The sequence below is a fragment of the Ursus arctos genome, chromosome X (assembly GCF_023065955.2).
Source record: "Ursus arctos isolate Adak ecotype North America chromosome X, UrsArc2.0, whole genome shotgun sequence".
Taxonomy (NCBI): Eukaryota; Metazoa; Chordata; class Mammalia; order Carnivora; family Ursidae; genus Ursus; species Ursus arctos.
In genome coordinates this window covers 82132005-82150631 of record NC_079873.1, presented here as the reverse complement: position 1 = coordinate 82150631, position 18627 = coordinate 82132005, and the positions used below count along the sequence as shown (strand labels likewise).

Genomic DNA, 18627 nt, shown 5'->3' with positions numbered 1-18627 from the left:
GACTCAGTAGTTTAATTCACTTACTCAAGGTCATACACCTAAGAAGTGGCCAAGATGGGACTTGAGCCCAGATATTCTAATTTCAAATTCAAGATTCTTTTTATTACACCACAGTTTTATAAGCGTCAGCCTGGAAATTGACAGAGGAAAACAAGCCTTCTCCCTTTTGCTCCATAGAACTGTTGGTAATGCTTCATGAGAACATGTGACTTGTAGTGAATTTTGGCTCTTTCTGCCCTTTTAATTCCAAGGAAATAACCTAAACTACAATTCACCAGGCAGAATGAAAGGACTGAATAGGTCTCAGGCACTTCATTAGAGGATACTGAAGAATTCTGTAGCTGTACCAGAGAGAAAAAAAGGGGCTCCCTGGGGTCCCGCATATGAAGAAAAGTTTTAGGTTTCATGGGGAGAGAGGGAATTTGGTCTTGGAAAGGAGGTTGAGTGAGAGAAGAGATGGTAGAAGCCAGGGACAGCATGGCCAATCAGGAAAGTTACTGAGTGGAAATGTAAGAAGCATAAATAAATGTTACTCTTTTTGAGTAAGGAAAGAGGGGGGTTGATGGAAAAAGGAAGGGAGTGGGGCTGCTGTGAGGGACAAAATATGTTAAGGAATATCATGAGCAGACCCATAATGAGTAGGGATAGGAAACTGGAATCTATCTCTGTCCTGCCTGCTACAAGAGGTAGTCATTTTGAAAACTGAGCCACAACATCTCAGGTAAAAAAAAAAAAAAATCCTACCACACATTAGCTCTGCCTCCTGCCCTCTATATAGAAAGTAGCTTCCCAGGAGTCACTGCATACCTCTATGTAGTGGTGAGGCAGGCTTGCTTATGAGACCTGTGTGGGCCTACAATATCAAAATCTTTGCTTGTTTTCTCACCATCTTACATCAGTTATGCATTCTTAACAGCCAGTGTTAAATTGACAGAGCAATATGATTTTTTTGTTACTCTAGAAACTAACTTCTCTTTGATCTTAGGACATTGATTGACTTGATTCAACATGCTTTTCCTGCTGTAAAATGTTCATTTTATTTTGTAAATATTTTGGACGCTTTCTCTTTCCATATATTTCTGTCTCTGTCTCTGGTCAGAATAGACTTCAACTGCTTTCAAAGTCACCAAATGGGAATTTTCTTCAGCAATTTCTATGCTATTTACAGAGTAGAGTTACTATTAGGTAGATGGAAAACTTCAGCAGTAGGAACAATTTGTGCTCCCAAGTAGCAGACACCTTTTTTCAGCAGTAAATTTATGAAAGAAAATCATGATGTGAAGAGTGCCTTTGTGGTTTGAGGGTCCATTTTATAAAAATGTCTTTGAAAGATATTACCTAATGATGGCTGTTTACGTTGAAAACTGTGTACCTAGTCCTTGAGACTCAACCAGTGTTCTTTCACTCAGCTCACGCAGGGACGTTAAAAGGGAAACATGCATCCTATAATCAGAGGGCAGAATTGTCATCACCCAGATGACACCTGGCTTTTCTTTGTCTTCTGTTTTCAACTGCCATTTTCCATCTCAGCAGGATCTATACTTCTAGGGACATTTCCTGAGAAGGTGAAAGTCATTTTATTTGGACTATGTCTTACATACACATCACAGGGATAGCTATATGCAGAACTGCAAATATTTATGGGATTGTAACTTTTTGTAGGCACTCAAAGTACAAGTGTAGTTCTTTTTAACCTTCTTAATTTGAACCCAACTATTTCTTCACTTTGAACATGAAGATCAGACATTATAGAATGGGACAAATAGCAGCTGAAGCCAAGGGACTAGAGAGAGGGAAGACTGGAAATGTTTTGAGCTAGCTCATAAGTTGGGAAGCAGGTTAGGAGATCCCAGCTGATTGTTTCCTATACAGACTGGGGGTTCGGCATGGGGCAGTAGCACTGGGAATGAACAGAGAGATTCAGTGGTAAGATCTGTTTGTGGGAAAGGCAATATGTGCAGAGAAAAAACAGTTACCAGAATTTCCTTAGCATAAATTCAGTCTTGATTCACACACACACACACACACACACACACACACACACACACAAATAGGATGGACTTCTTACTAAAATGTTAGTTGTAATTGTTGATAATAGTTTATCAGGGAGTGAGCAAGTGGTAGGTGAAGGTAAAAGATGGATAGGTAAGGTTCTTTTTACTCTGAGAAAGCCTGACCCTGTTAATTGGATATATTAGACATGAGTTTTCATCTTATGAAAGGCCTTTTCACTATATGAAAGGATTCATCAAAACTCCATAATTACCACTTAGGGCATTTTCAGTATTTGACTTACAGCTCATCACGAAGTTATTGTTCCATAAAAAGAGCCATACTTATATTCCAGGTGGAAACACTGCAGCCACTGAGGCCAGGCTATGCTGTGATAAAGTTTGAAAGGTTCAACTCTAAAGGAAACATCTGAAGTTTTGCAAGACAAGCCAGAGCTCAGTCTGATTAAAAACGTTGGAGCAGAGCCATCAGGCTTCTCAATCTTTTCTGGAGCTCTACCATATTGTTGAGAGCTTCTAAGGAAAATGGAATAAGGGAAGATAAACTGCATCCTTCTGCAAAGCACAGTGAAAAAAATTTAACTGCTACCTAAAACAGAGAGTGCATGCTGGTATACCATGCCCCCCCAAAAGGTTTTGTTGTTCTATACAGTATTTCCAAAACATGAATATCAATATTTAAAAATCAAAACATTGCATACCTAGTCTTTCAACTTAACTTGAAAATTCAAAAGTTCTCATGTCGCTGGGTTTACATTTCAGCAATCATGGCAATGATCTTCTAGAAAAGAGTAGTGACTGCTCCTTTAAGGTGAGGCATGTTTTCTCCAGTCTGTGTTTTTTTCCCTAATATCCAGCCTCTTTAAAAAAAAAAGTTCACTATTTGCCTGGCCCCTGAGGTATTTATATTTTCAACCCCCAATCTGGAAAGTGATTTTCTTTAAAAAGAGAAATGCATTTAGATAGCCCAGGGCAGACACTAGTCAAGAGAAAATCACAGAGAAATCCTCTCTACCAATCCCTGTTATCTATCCCCACCTTATTGCTCTGGCCCTCTAGGAGGAGCATTTTCACCCAACAAATATTTTTGAGCACCTATTATGTTCTATGCCCTAGGGATACAGCAGTAAATAAGGTAGGAAAAGTCCCTGTTCTCATGGAGTTTATATTCTAGTGAGGAGGGGGAGATAAGAAGAAAACAAATACCCTGTCCCCCAACCCACCTCTGTAATGGGCATTAAGGAGGGCATGTGATGTGATGAGCACCGGGTGTTATAAGCAACTGATGAATCATTGAACCCTGTGCCAAAAACTAATGGTGTACTATATGTTGGCTAACTGGATTTAAATAAATAAAAAAGAAGAAAACAAACATGTAATGAGATCTCAAATAGTAATAAATACAATAAACAGAAATAGAGCCAAGCAAGCAAAAAAAAAGAGAAAGTGTTGGGTGGTTTATCAATGAATGATTAGATCAAGAAAATATGGCAACGAATATTATTTCCTCTTAAAAAAGAAGGAAATCCTGTGATTTACTAAAACGTGGATGAAACTGGAGGGCATTATGCTAAGTAAAGTAAGCCAGAGAGAGAAAGGTAAATATTATATTGCGTGCTATCACTTACATGTTTATCTTTATCTTAAAAAAAAACAAAAAACAAACCCTGAAGTCATAGAAAAAGAGAGTAGGAAAATGGTTGTCAGGGGCTGGGAGTATGGGCGGAAATAGGGAGAAATTGGTAAAAGGGTACAAATTTTCAGTTGTAAGATGAATAAGATCTGAGGATCTAATGTATAACATGGTGACCGTAGTTGATAACATTGTATTGTATAATCGAAGTTTGCTAAAAGGTCAGAACTTAAATGTCCTAACAAAAAAAAAGAAGAAGAAGATAAATATGTGCAGTAATGGATGTGTTAATTAATTCAACAAGGGGTATCCTTTCACAATGTATATGTATAGCAAATCATCATGTTGCATACTTTAAATATCTTACAATTTTATTTGTCAATTTTACCTCAATAAAGCTAAAATTTTTAGGCAGAGAAACTGAAGCAGTCCCTGCCCCCAGATCTGGCAGTGAAGGAGATGAAATGGACCTGGCACACAGATTTGAGCTGTATTACAATTCTTTAAATTCTAAACAAAAGAAAACAAAAAATAAAAACAAAGAAAGTGATGGGTAGTACTATTTTATATAGTGTGGCCAGGAAAAACTATTGAGTAGGTTTATATTTAAGCCGAGACCTATATGAAAAGAGTGAGTGGGAACAGTGAGGGGAAGAGTGTTCCAGACCCAGGAAATAGCAAGTGCAAAGACCTTTAGTCAGGACTGTGCTTGGTGAGCACAAGAATTAGGAAGGAAGCTAGTGTGTGTGATGTTTGAGACAGATAGGCAGATTGTAGCAGAAAATGAGATCAGAAATCACAAAAGATTATGTCATGCATTATAGGCCATGGCATAGATTTAGGATTTCATTCTAAGTGTAACAGAGAGGATTCTGTAATTGGAGGGTTCTGATTAGAGGAATATCATCTGACTTATATATTAAAAGGATCATTCTGGCTACTGTGATGAGAATAGATTATAAGTGGACAAGGAAGAAGCAGGGAGACCAGTTAGGAGGCCATTGCATTGAGTCAAGCAATTGATGCTGACAGCTCAGACTAGGGTGGTAACAATGAAGGTGGGGAAAGTCATCAGAGTTTGGACATGTTTTGAAAGTGGAGCCATGGGATTTGCTGGTGGACTAGACTGACTCAGGATTTTGGCCTGAGCAACTGGAAGGATGGTGAGGGAGATGGAGAAGACAACTGGAGGATCAGGTTTGTAGGGAAGAGAAATCAGAATTCTTGTTTAGGACAAGGGAAGCTTGATATGCCTAATAGATATGTCTACTAGCGGAGTGCTTGAGTAGTTATTGAATAGGCAGTTAGGAAAACAACTTTGGAGTTTAGGCAAGAAGATCAGGCAGGCTACAGATATAAATTTGGAAGTTGTCAGCATGTACGTAAGTAAGCAAAACCATGAGATGGAGATGGAATGAAATCATCTAGGGAGTAAGTGAGAAGAGGGGTCCCGAACCCTGGGGAACTCTAATATTTGGAGATGAGAAAGATGAGAATTAATATTCTCAGTTATTCATGCTTTGGACACGTTTCCTTGCGGAAGCCATGGGAGGTGGCAGTTATACAGTGTGCTTTGGTTTCTACTGTCAGATTATTAGAAATTTTAAGGGCTGCTAGTGGTTGCTTTCCTTATTAAAGAGAAATGGATTTATTTATTTTTTTAAAAAGATTTTATTTATTTATTCGACAGAGATAGAGACAGCCAGCGAGAGAGGGAACACAAGCAGGGGGAGTGGGAGAGGAAGAAGCAGGCTCATAGTGGAGGAGCCTGATGTGGGGCTCGATCCCATAATGCCGGGATCACGCCCTGAGCCGAAGGCAGATGCTTAACCGCTGTGCCACCCAGGTGCCCCAGAAATTGATTTATTTTTAAACACAAAGCTATTCCTATCTCTGCTGACTGAATAATAGGAACCCCACCACCACCATTATTTTTCCTCATAGAAATAACACTATGTATTTGTTGTGCAATTTTTTGTTTAATGTTTAATGTTTGTCTTTCTTTGCACTTTCACTACTCTGAAGACTATAAGCCCCACACAGGCTTGGGGATGTCTAACTTATTCATCACTCTATTTCTCAGTACTTAGCACGACACTTGCTACACATAATCTTCAATAATAAAAGATAACATTCATTCATTAATCAGATGGGTTTTAAGTACCTATTAGTGGTCAGACATTGCCCAAGTTGCTGAGGATACAGAGATTCTGCAGACCCTGGCTTGGATGATCTCTGAGCCTAAAATAAGACTAGAATGAGCAGGAACAAAGTGATCTTTGCCATAAGGTATCTGGACGTGATCAATGTCTGCCTTTTGCATAGGTGGACTATGTGGTTGCCTAGTGTACTGGAGAAGTTATCCAAGTTCTGCATAATAGCAAACACTGAGTGTGGCATATTTCACACTATATCATTATCATTTGAGCCTCAAAGTGTCTCTACAATGTAGATATTATTATCCATGTTTTACAGATAAGAAAACTGAGGTTCAGGATGCTTCCTCAGACAAGTTAGTCCTGCTGAACCAAGTAGTTGAATCAGTGGCTGAACTCGGATCTCTTCAACCAGGGTCTCCTGATTTCACTTTCTATATTAGACTCCTTCATACTTAAAAACTCCATTATTTTAAGGTGGAATCAAATATAACTGAGTAAGAAATGGTACTAGAGAGACGAAAGCATTATTTTCAGAAAAATAACATTTTCCTGCTTCTCCTAGAATTGCTGGTCAAGGTCAAGTTTTAGGGTTGGCTGGAAAATAGAAATTCCATCTTGGTTAAGAGGTACAACTAGTGACCTTGTTGACTGAATCTGTTCTATTACTCTATAGCTTAGACAAGAACACTGATTGAGAACATTTGTTCTGTTACATTTACAAAAACCTTTGCCAGATGCACACATACAGAAATATTTAGCTTTTTGCAGTAATCAAGAGTTGTGGCAGGGTAAGAGCCAATCTTAGAAGCTACTCCAGCTGCTGGGATTGTTGTTCCTATATTTGCTTTTATCTTCTTTATCTATAAATTTAGTTTCTTTTCTTTGTCCATTATATACAATTTCCACCCTATCTGGAACCAAATTTAGAGAGGGATTTCCATAAATGCTGCAATATTTTAAAGAACATGCACCTGTCAGAGGCCTCTTAACACCACCAGGTCATATCATGAAATATTGTTTATAATGTTTATTATAGCAATTATAAGAATATTATGATACTTGTCATTATTTTTATTTATATTTTAGTCTGGGAATAAAAAAGTGGCTTTGTTTCTTATCCAATAATAAATTCCTTAGTTTCTCATTTAAGCAATATAAAATGGTGAAGTACAGAGAAAAATTTGAATGGCAATACCTATCAAACATTATGTAACACTTATAACCAAGGTACATTTTATTTCACTGAATTTAACACATAACAATATTTCATTTTATTTATCTACTTCCTAATGGATTGAAGATTATAGGCATTCTATGCTTATATCCATAGCAAAAGAGATATTTTTCCTTAAGAAGATAAAATGTTTAATAGAAGTTCATGCTAAATGATAAAATAAGGCCAGGAAGCATATTTAACTTCAATAGTTACTTGGTAGCTAAACAAACCATAGTAATAATTATAAAAATAAATACCCTTTTTACGCAACAGAACACTGGCATGTTTCCGTCCATTTCGGTTTTCCACATGGCAGGTATAATTTGCCAGGTCAGCCTCTACTACTGAATCAAAGATGAGTGCCAATTCAACTTCTTTTTCTCCAAGATGTTCTTTGAGGAGCCTGGAATAAAGACAGTATTCTTGGTTGAATTGATTTGACTTGGGGAGAGCAGCCATGCAAAAATTGCAGATGATTATGTAGCTCACAAGGTCTCCAGTGGGCATGGAGAATCTTAACTGGGTGTTATGTATGGAACCTTCAACAAGAAAACACAAAAAGTGACTCTTGTTGTGAAGATCAGATGGAAAAGGAAAGAAGTGGGGAATTCACTCAGCAAAAGGAAATATTACCATGCCAGTAGGCTTTGATAAATGAAGCCAACATGATTTGTGTGGCAAAAAGGAGTAAACATTGGGCTTTATGTTCTAAGCTGATTTTATGAAAACAAATCAGATTTTTGCACCATGCCATGAAGGGAAATAATCGATAGGTGTAGTTTTTGTGTTAGAGGTTAGAGTTTTGACAACAGGGGGTAAAAAGGTAAAGAAATGAACCTTGAAAATGGTTATCTTATAAAAAGTAAACTGAAAGGGATTAGTGGCCTTCTATCCCCAAATATACCATGAGAAGTCTGTTCTTTACTTTCCTCTTGCATTTGTCCAATGCAGGCATGTGCTCTCTGCCCTAACCTGCCAATGCTGCTAGCCCCTCACCATGGACCTGCCTTTTCCAGACACTGTCCCTGGTTTGTCTTTCTCCTTTCTCCCCTCACAGGGAAAACCCTGCCCTATGTGACATTTTCTCATAGTCCTGCTTTTTGCTTTCTCAAGTGAAGTTGCAAAGGGACTTGAATGGCCAGGAATAAGTGTTCTTTACAGAGTAACTAAGTTGCCAGGAAACTTTCCTAAGAAGTGTGCTTCCTGTTTCTTCAGAGAGATATTCTCACCAATGGCCAGCTGCCTCCTGAGTGAGGTGAAAGTGGGTACCCTGCTGACTTTTTTGTTTCCTGCTTTTTTTAAAAAAAATATTTTAGTTATTTATTTGAGAAAGAAAGAAAGACAGTGGGAGAGAGCATGAGGTGGGAGAGAGCATGAGTTGGGGGTGGGGCAGAAGGAGATGGAGGAGCAGACTCCCTGCTGAGCAAGGAGCCTGACAAAGGGCTCCATCCCAGGACCCAAAATCCAGTTGGTTGCTGAACTGACTGAACCACCCAGGCACCCCTGGGGTGAGGTTCTTAAATACATGTATTTGCAAGATAGAAAACTGGAACACTGGAGTTAATTCTCATGTCTTTTTTGGACACCTGCTTATGAATGTAGAAAAGAACCTTCTGATTTACAGGCATTAAGCATGAAGTTGGAAAAGACGACTATGCTCAGAGAAAACTGTGTTCTAAGTACAGGCCTCCAATTTACAAGTTTAAGCTGGATCTTTACAAGGTCAGTAAGTCAATGGTGACTTAATTTAACTTACTTTATGTTGGGAAAAATACTTACCCTACTCAACTTTGTTGTGAGGATAAAATGGGTTAAAGTAATTTAAAAAGTAAATAACACTGAACACATGCAAAGCCATGTTATTAAACATCAACATTTCATTATCAAAAGTAGATTGTTTACATTTTGGCTCCTACAAAAATATTTATGTTGATATTTATTGATATTTAAAATTCGGTTGGCTTAATCTCTTCTGGTTCCCCTTTGAGAAAAAGAAGGCTTAAAGATGGGTTGGTGGAGGACAGATCCTGGAATCTAAGTCTCCCACACTGAAATCTGAAGCCCAGATTATATTCCAAATAGATATGCTTTTAAAATTAACCCTGTTTCTGTACCCTCCCGATGATACACATATCTGAGAGTTGGTAATACTGCCATTTGTAACTTGAGTAAGTCTTCTGACCTTTACGTTTATGTACTGTCATTGAACTAGACAAATGTAAGAATTTTCTTAACCACATTTTATTGGTATTATTTGTATTAACTTTTTTCTTCCTTGATAAAGTTGTAGTTTTCCTCTCTCAACATATACCTAACTGAAGGAAAAATGGGAATTTGCCATCTTCATGGTTTATATTGAATTTTACTTTCTCCATTTTCTCCCTGCTGTGGGTAAATCCCACTACACTCAATTCTTTTAGTTCTGTGTAACCTGCTATGGAAGAACCCCCTTTAGTGCCAGAAGCTGCTTAAGCACCACAAATTAAGATTGATTTAAAGCTTCATCTGTAGGCAGCCACAGCCTCTGCCAGGCATGAAGCAGAAAGCTGATCCTGTCCTTCCAGACCAAGCCTTTCCCTCTTCATTTCTAATGCAGTTTCCAAAAACAGCTCTTCACAGGCTGCAGAAAGAATCTGGAGGGAGGAACTGAAAAATGATCTGTTGTCTATCTATTAATATATATGAGGTGTCTTAATTATCAGCTCTTGAAAATCTAGAAGTGACTTGCTTTTTGGGAGTTAAAGAGTCAGCTGATATTTATATCTACAAATCACTCAGTAGAGCAATCATAATTTCCTAGAAAATATTGATATATAACAATCTACCAATGATTCTTCGTCAGTCCCCTACTACGTGCCTAGCTCTGGGCTAGACGTTTGATGTAAGATAAATATAAACATTAAAAGACCAGGTCCCTGGGGTGCCTGGGTGGCTCAGTCAGTTAAGTGTCCGACTCTTGGTTTTGGCTCAGGTCATGATCTCAGGGTCATGAGACTGAGCCCTGCATTGGGTTCTGCGCTGGGCGTGAAGCTTGATTAAGATTCTCTCTCTCCCTCTGCCCCTTCTCCTCAGCTCTCGCATATGTGCACTTTCTCTGTCTCTCTCTTAAAAAAAAGAAAAGACAAAGTCTCTGCTCCCAGTAAGCATTAACATTTAAACAAGAGACAAGATCTACAAAATTGAAAAAATATAGATATAATGATGTAAAGAAGAGTGGTACAGTCCTGCTTACAATGGCTTTCAAAGATGGGAGACACTATTTTGACTAAATTAACTGGAAAAGGCTTGAGAAGAGTCTACCTAGACAAAAAGAATAAGGGAGTGTTTTCTAGGATAGAAGATAGGAACAGGTTTTTGCAGAATATGTGAAAGAAAGACACTAAAGAGGCTGGTTTGGGAATGGAGGATACAAATGAGGGGATCCTGGGATATACTTCAAGTAACTTCAGAAGCATTTTATTCCAAGGATTAACATTGAAGACAAGTTATATGCAATAGCAAACACCAGAAAAATTAGAAAATAATAAGTTCAGGTGACAGAAATCACCACCTTCAAAAATTTTATTTAGTCAAGACCTATTCTTAAAAACTAATACTAAAAAAAGCTTGGAAGTTGTCACTCTCATCCTTACATTAAGAAAAACAGCTGAAGAAAATTAAAATTAACAATTCTTAGATCCATCAGAGAGTTGAGGTCACAGGGCAAACTCCTGCCCCAGAAACCTGAGACAGGCAAATACTGAGAATCACAGTATAGTGGGAGCAGAAACCAAGGAGCAAGAGGCAGTACAGATAGAAACAAACTATAACTGGTAAGTCACTGGTACGACCACTATGCACTAATCTGAGAGTTTATAAACTCCATCAGATCTAATCTTTGGGGTAGCCCACATTTTCAAGAGGTTTGCTTCTAGGAACCCTACCAGGGTCTTAGGGTGAAGATCACAGAAAAGTTTCCCTATGCTTCTGTCAAGGGAATTTAAAAAAACAACTATCTTGAAATGAGCCCAGAGTACTCCCTCATCTTAACAAAGGCCTGCCCTGAAAGAAAACCCTTTTATCAGAGCCTAAACTACTTGGATTTTACCAAACCTAACCTTCCTGAGGGAAGGGAAATACAATACCCAACTCCAGCCCCCCTCAAACTTTCCTGTCTCACTTAAAAGGAGGAAGAAACCTGAGAAGCAGTTGTGAAGGTCATAGTTCAGAGGCATACGCTTACTAAAAGACTGAGACTTTATCATAGGATTATAGAATGCTTACCACCACATCAATCAGGCTTCTGTATGATAACAAGGGCTTTCAGCTGAAAGAACTGCAAAGCTCAGACCCTATTTAAGAAGCAGTCTCTAGGAAAACACAAAGAAAACAGTGGGGACATAAACAAGAACATTACAGGAAATTTTAGCCTCTTACACCTACAACTATAGCAAACACTAAACCCAGCCTAACAACATAAACATAAAATCTCACACTAAAAGCCTATTTACCTCAGTCACTTTTACCTGATACATAATATGTGGTTTTCAACAATAATAAAAAATTACCAAAAAAAGTTAGAACAAAAAGAAAAAAAACTCCAACTGCCCCCCCCCAAAAAAACCCCAAACAAACAAAAACCCAAAGAATGCAGTCTGAAGAGACAAAGCACGCATCAGAACCATATTCAAATATGGCAGAGATTTTGGAATGATCATACTGGAAATGCAAAATAACTATGTTTAATATGTTAAGGGATCCAATGGGAAAAGTGAACAATATATATCAACAGATGGGTAATGTAACTGGAGAAATGGAAACTCTAAGAAAGAATCAAAAGAAAATGCTAGAAATAAAAACACAGTTACAGTAATAGAAATAAAGAATGCTTTTCATGGGCTTATCAGTAGACTGGACAGAGGTGAAGAAAGAATTGGTGATCTTGAAGATACATTAGTACAAATCTCCTAAACTAAAATGTAAAGAGGAAAAGGTCTGAAAAAAATGGAATAAAATATGAAGCTACCAAAGGATAATTATAAAAAGGATAAGATACATGTAATGGAAATACCAAAAGAAAGAAGAAGAAAGAAAGAGAAGAAAGAAAGGAATAATTAGAAATATTTGAAGTACTGAGCTGAGAATTTTCCAAAGTTGATGAAAGACTCCAAACCACAGATTGTAGGAAGCTCAGAGAATACCAAGTGGAATTAATACTAAAATATATACACCTTGATATATTATATTCTAACTGCAGAAAATCAAAGCAAAGAAAAAAATCTTGAAATGATCCAGAGGAAATAAAAGTACCTACACAAGAACAAGAATAAGACTTATTTTTAGAAACAATGCAAGCAAGAAGAGTGGAATTAAATATTTAAAGTGTTGAAAAAAATAACCACTAACCTAAAATACTGCATCCATCTAAAGTATTCATCAAAAGCGAAGGAGAAATAGAGTTTCTGAGACAAAGAAAAACTGAGGGAACCTGTTGCCACTAAACCTGTCTTGCAAACAGTGTTAAAAGTTCTTCAGAAAAAATGAAAATGATGTAGGTCAGAAATTTGGATCTAAATAATGAAAGAAAGAGTGTTAGAGAAGAAGTAAATGAAGATAAAATATTTCCTTTTTTCTATTCATGATTTATCTAACATGTCACAGTTTGTTTAGAACAATAATAGCAATAACGGCAGTTAAGGAAAAATAAGTTCTGATGATCTATTATATAGCAGGTGACTATAGCTAAGAATATGGTATTGTATATGTGAAAGTTGCTGAGAGTAGATCTTAGACTTTCTCACCACATTTTAAAAAAGCGTTAATTATGTTAATTGTGTGAGCTGATGGATGTGTTAATTATCTTGATCTTGGTAATCATTCTACAAGGTATATGTATATCAAATCATCACATTGTACACTTTAAATATATACAATTACATTTGTGAATCATTTTTAATAAAGTTAAAAATGGGGAAAAACAATAACATTGTTGTATTTGGTGATTATAGTTTATGGATAAGTGAAATTAATGACTGTTTTAAAGTACCTGCACTATATGTGAAGCTGTATAGTATTATTTGAAAGTGGACTTAGTCGTAAATGTATATTGCAAACTATAGGCCTACCACTTAATTTTTTAAGAGTACAATTGATATGCTAAGAGAGAAGAGAAAATAAAAGCACATAAAATGTTCAATTAAAACCTGAGAAGCCACAAAAAAGGAAATTAAGAAAATACCATCCATTAGAAACAAAAATAATAAAGTACTTACGAATAAACTTAACCAAAGGGGTGAATGATGTGTATAATGAAAATTATAAAATGTTGATGAAAGAAAATAAAGAAAACACAAATAGATGGAAAGATAGCCTGTATTCATATATTGGAAGAATTAATATTGTTAAAATGTCTAAACCATCCAAAGTGATCTATAGATTCAGTGTAATCTGTATCAAAATCCCAATGGCATTTTTTATAGAAATAGTAAAAATATCTTAAAATATATGGAACCACAAAAGACACCAAATAGCTAAAACAATCTTGAACAAGAAGAGCAAACCTGGAGGGATTGCACTTCCTGATATCAAATGATATCACAAAGCTGCAGTAACCAAATCTTATGGCTTAGTATAAAAATAGACATATAGACAGAACAGTATAGAGCACTGAGAAATAAATCCACAATCCATAGTCAACAGATTTTCAAAAAGCATTTCAAAAATACACAATGGGGAAAGGATAGTCTCTTCAGTAAGTAGTACTGGAAAAACTTTATATCCACATACAGAAGAATAAAATTGGACCCTTATCTCATATCATATACAAAAATCAATCCAAAAAGGATTAAAGATCTGAAACCATAAAGCTACTAGAAGAAAACATAAGGAAAAACTTTCTAACATTGGTCTAGGCAATGATTTTTTTGTGTATGATACCAAAAGCACAGGCAAGAAAAACAAAATAACAAACAAACCAAAAAGAAAAACAAGTACATCAAACTAAAAAGTTTCTAAAATACCGTATGGTCTCACTTACATGTGGAATCTAAAAAAAGAAAAAAAAAAACAAGCTCATACATACAAAGACCAAATTGGTGGAGAGGCAGGGGGTTGAAGAGTGGGCAAAATGGGTGAAGGGAATTAAAAGGCACAAATTTCCAATTACAAAATACATAAGTGATGGGGATGTAATGTACGGCATGGCAACTATAGTTAATAATACCGTGTTATATATTTGAAAGTTGCTAATAGAGTAAATCTTAGAATTGCTCATTATAAGAAAAAACTAATTATTATGGTGACAAATGTAACTAGACTTATGGTGGTGATCATTTTGCAATATATACAAATATAAAATCATTATGTTGTACACCTAAAACTAATGTATGTCGATTATAGTGGAAGGGACACCTGGGTGGCTCAGTCAGTTAAGCATCTGACTCTTGATTTCAGCTCAGGTCATGAGCTTATGATTGTGAGATTGAGCCCCATGTTGGGCTATGCATTGGGCGTGGAGCCTGCTTAAGATTCTTTCTTGCGCTCTCCCTTTTCCACTCCCCCCGCTCTTTCTCTGGAAAAAAAAAGAGAGAGAATGGAAAGGTAACTTAGGGAATAGAAGAAAATATTTGCAAATTATATATCTGATAAGGGGTTAAAATCCAAAACATATAAGGAACTCTTAGAACTCAATATAAAAACAAAACAAAACAAATAACCTTATTAAAATGGGCAAAGGGCCTGAATAAATATTTCGTCAAAGGAGACATAAAAATGGCTAATGGGTATATAAAAAGTTGCTCAACTTCACTATCATCAGGGAAATGTAAATCAAAATCACAATGAGATATCATCTCCCACCTGCTAGAATGGCTATTATCAGAAAGACAAAAGATAAAAATTGTTGGCCAGGATATGAATAAAAGGGAACTCTGTACACTGTTGGTTGGAATATAAATTGGTGCGGCCACTATGGACAACAATCCAGATATTCCTCAAAAAATTAAAAATAGAACTACCATATGACCCAGCAATCCCACTTCTGGATATATATGCAAAGGAAATGAAATCAAGATCTCAGGTATTTTCACTCTCATATTCATTAAGGCATTATATAATAGCCAAGATAGGGAAACAACCTGTGTCCATCAATGGAGAAATGGTTTAAAAAAATGTGGTTTACATATACAATAAAATATTATTCAGTCTTAAAAAATAAGGAAACCTTGCCATTTGCAACAACGTAAGGGAACCTGAAAAATATTATGCAAAGTGAAATAAGTCAGAAAATGAAATATACTATAAGATATGATATCACTTATATGTGGAATCTAAAAATGCCAAACTCATAGTAACAGAATAGAATGGTGGTTACCAAGAGCTAGAGGAAGAAAAAGGGAGATGCAGGTCATTCAGTTATATAATGAATAAGTTCTAGAGACCTAATGTACAGCATGATGACTATAGTTAGTAACAAGTGTACTGTATATTTGAAATTTGCTACGAGAGTAAGTCTCAAGTGTTTTCATACACACACAAAAAATGGTAACTATGTATGGTGGTGGATAAGTTAATTAGCTTGATTTGGTTTAGCTTGATTTGCAATGTATACATATATCAAAACATTATGTTAAATACACACAATTTTTATATTTATACCCCAACAAAGCTGGAAATTTTTAAAAATCTAGTATGAAATAAAGGGAAGAGATTTGATTCCCCCAAAATAAAATAAAATAAAATAAAATATAAAATAAAATATCCAATTCCAATTACTATTCATCCTAAATGGTCTCTTAAACCAAACTGAGCCCTCTTGTGATGTCTAGGTATCTTGCACAGTCTCTGGGTTATTATTATGAGTATGAGTAATCATTGTCCAGGAATGATGATTGAGAATATCAAGAATAGGAGTATGTTTTTAAAAACCTCTTAAAATCTTTCTTTTAATGTCATTTTTTAGTACCTATTAAAGCCTTATTAGTGACCAGGATCAAACATATAGTCTGACAAAGTCAGACTTACTGACTGAATGTATTGAGGGTGGGACACTTCAGAGTAACTGTGGATTATTCCTCAATTGAAGGTAGAAAGAAAGCATGTTTTATAATTTTTGAATTTCCACTGAAAGAGTAGAGTCTAGGGAAGCCCTGATAAATTCTGGATTGGTTGGGATTTTTAAGGCAGGTTTGGGAGAAGGGAGGATTGATTAGGGGTTGAGAACTGTCATGAGGCAAGGATGGCTTAGCAATTGGGTATTCCCAGTAATATATGAAAATAGCAAAGTAGGTCAGGGCCATTACTGGTAAGAAAGCAGTAGTCACTCAAAGGAGGTGGGGGTCGTTATGGTATTTTACAATTGCTGCATGACCTTGGGAGAAACAGTGTTTTCTGTTAACTTTGCAGCTGGCTTTATCTGTCTGTCCTCCCAGGCTGATTAATAGCAGGACTGCTTATTCTCAGTCCAGACTGATTTTCACTCTTTCAGTCCTGGGCAAGTTTTGACTCTACATCCTAAATGTGGTGCACAACAAATCATTCTGGGCAACTGAGGATTCTTGCTAGTTGTGTTTTGATGAATTCAGTCTAGCTCCACTGAGCTGTGAACAAACTGCCCAGCGACAGCTCTTCCTCAATCTCTAAACCAATTTCTTTATTCCATAAAATAAACTGATACTATTTACCTCAGATGACTGTCATGAAAATTCCAATGTAATTAAGGATGCCAAAATGTTTTTGCAATTTACTGTGTAGTAAAAAAACATGAAGAGAAATTATTATTATTTGCTAATTATGGATTCTTGTCTAGTGTAGCTTATAATATAAGACATTATATTTGAGACTGGGCATCTAGAGTCTGCTCAGTAAAAGAAGAGATATAACAAATATGTCTTAGGTAGGCTTTAAATATTTTATGCATAGATCAAGGCTAAGATCCACTGTGGAACTAGAACTGTGAAGAGTAGAATCATCACTCCTCTAAAATTCATCCTTCAGATAACTGTCATTTAAGACTGCTCCTAGGTAAATCTATGCTACTTATGAAGTTTACTTTCCACTGAAGCCTCCTCATGACTTACAAAATCTACATTCACATATAGGTCATAAGATTTGAAACTTATTTAAATCAAAGTCAAAGTGATTGATCAGTGTTCCTTCTTCCAATGACATGAACTGTGAATGGAGGAAAAGGAGAGATGGTGTGTGTGTGTGTGTGTGTGTGTGTGTGTCTGTGTGTGTGTGTGTGTGTGTGTGTGTGTGTGTGTGTGTGTTAGCTCAACTTGAGGAAGGCCAGAGCAGATGGGGTGCTTCAAGACACTGAAAAAGTATGGTGGGAAGTTGCCAAAACAGAGCACATCATTTGCCTTGGGCTGCCTGGGACTTCAATAGTTTATACTTGGGGGACAAACTACATATTCACAGCTCCATATGTTTTTTAAATAATATGTTTTTATTATATTATGTTAGTCACCATACAGTACATCCCCGGTTTCCGATGTAAAGTTCGATGATTCATTAACTGTGTATAACACCCAGTGCAGCATGCAATACGTGCCCTCCTTACTACCCATCACCAGCCTATCCTGATCCCCCACCCCTCTCCCCTCTGAAGCCCTCAGTTTGTTTCTCAGAGTCCATAGTCTCTCATGCTTCATTCCCCCTTCTGATTACCACCCCCCCCTTTATCCCTTTCTTCTCCGACAGCTCCATATGTTTTTAATTGATTAGTTATTGAAAGGTTACTTTGGGTCTTTAATATAGGCTCACTTTATTTCAAGAATAAAATCTTTTCATACCTGTACCATATTCCCTTCTTTGTTGAGAGCATTTTACTCATTCAGAGAAAGGATGTTAAGGTAAAGAAATGGAAACAGAAAGCCAGAACGTGGTGGAAGTAGGAGTGAAGAAAACAAAACTAAAACCAAGCAAAGCCAATATACAACTTGTAGCCTTTCAGTAATTGAAAGTAAATAAAATTATTTGCATTTTAAGAAGCTTGTTTAAAAAACCTTAAGATAAATTGAATATGTTTTTCAGCTCAAGAATTATAAAAGATTGGTAAACGTTTTATGGTATTGCCTAAGGGGGAAAATATTAGATACGGATAGGAAGATTTGTAAAGTGAGATTTATAATAAAAAATTACTCTCCATTGATGCAAAGCAATTGCATTGAAATTCATGCAGTCTCCTTTTGCAATCAGATGCAATTCATAATCCTGCAAGCAAGTGTAGAAACTATTTTGTTCTTGTTGTTTAATAGGATGAGTTTGATTTCTCTGACATTTTTTTATTAGCACTGTGGAGTACATACCTTACTAGCAAATTATTTTATTTTCCTAATTCTCAAGACTCTGGTAAGATTAATTAAAAGGAAGTTCTGTAAAGACATGGAACTGGATTGGCCTTTTGAAAATGCTCACACCCAAAGACTACTACTCTTTTTCATGAACTCTCTTATGCCACTCTGCAAACTCTTCCCATTAAGCTTTAACAGAGCAACGGAAATTAGGATGTCCTTTCCTAATGATGATTTTCAGTGGGTCTCTTCCCAATGATAATTTGATTTCTCTGAATATACATGGTAGAGCTTATAGAGAGCAGCTTGTTGCAATGACTTTAAACTGGTAGAA

At 36.4% G+C, this 18627-nt stretch overlaps 1 protein-coding gene across 1 annotated transcript in view; it reads right to left on the bottom strand.

Moving 5' to 3' along the window:
• Positions 1–18627, bottom strand: part of IL1RAPL2 (interleukin 1 receptor accessory protein like 2) — a 562461-nt gene that overhangs the window by 21924 nt on the left and 521910 nt on the right. The window contains exon 7 of the mRNA XM_026488169.3: positions 7278–7423. Within this exon, the coding sequence (XP_026343954.2) occupies positions 7278–7423 (146 nt within the window). The remainder of the gene's footprint in view (positions 1–7277; positions 7424–18627) is intronic.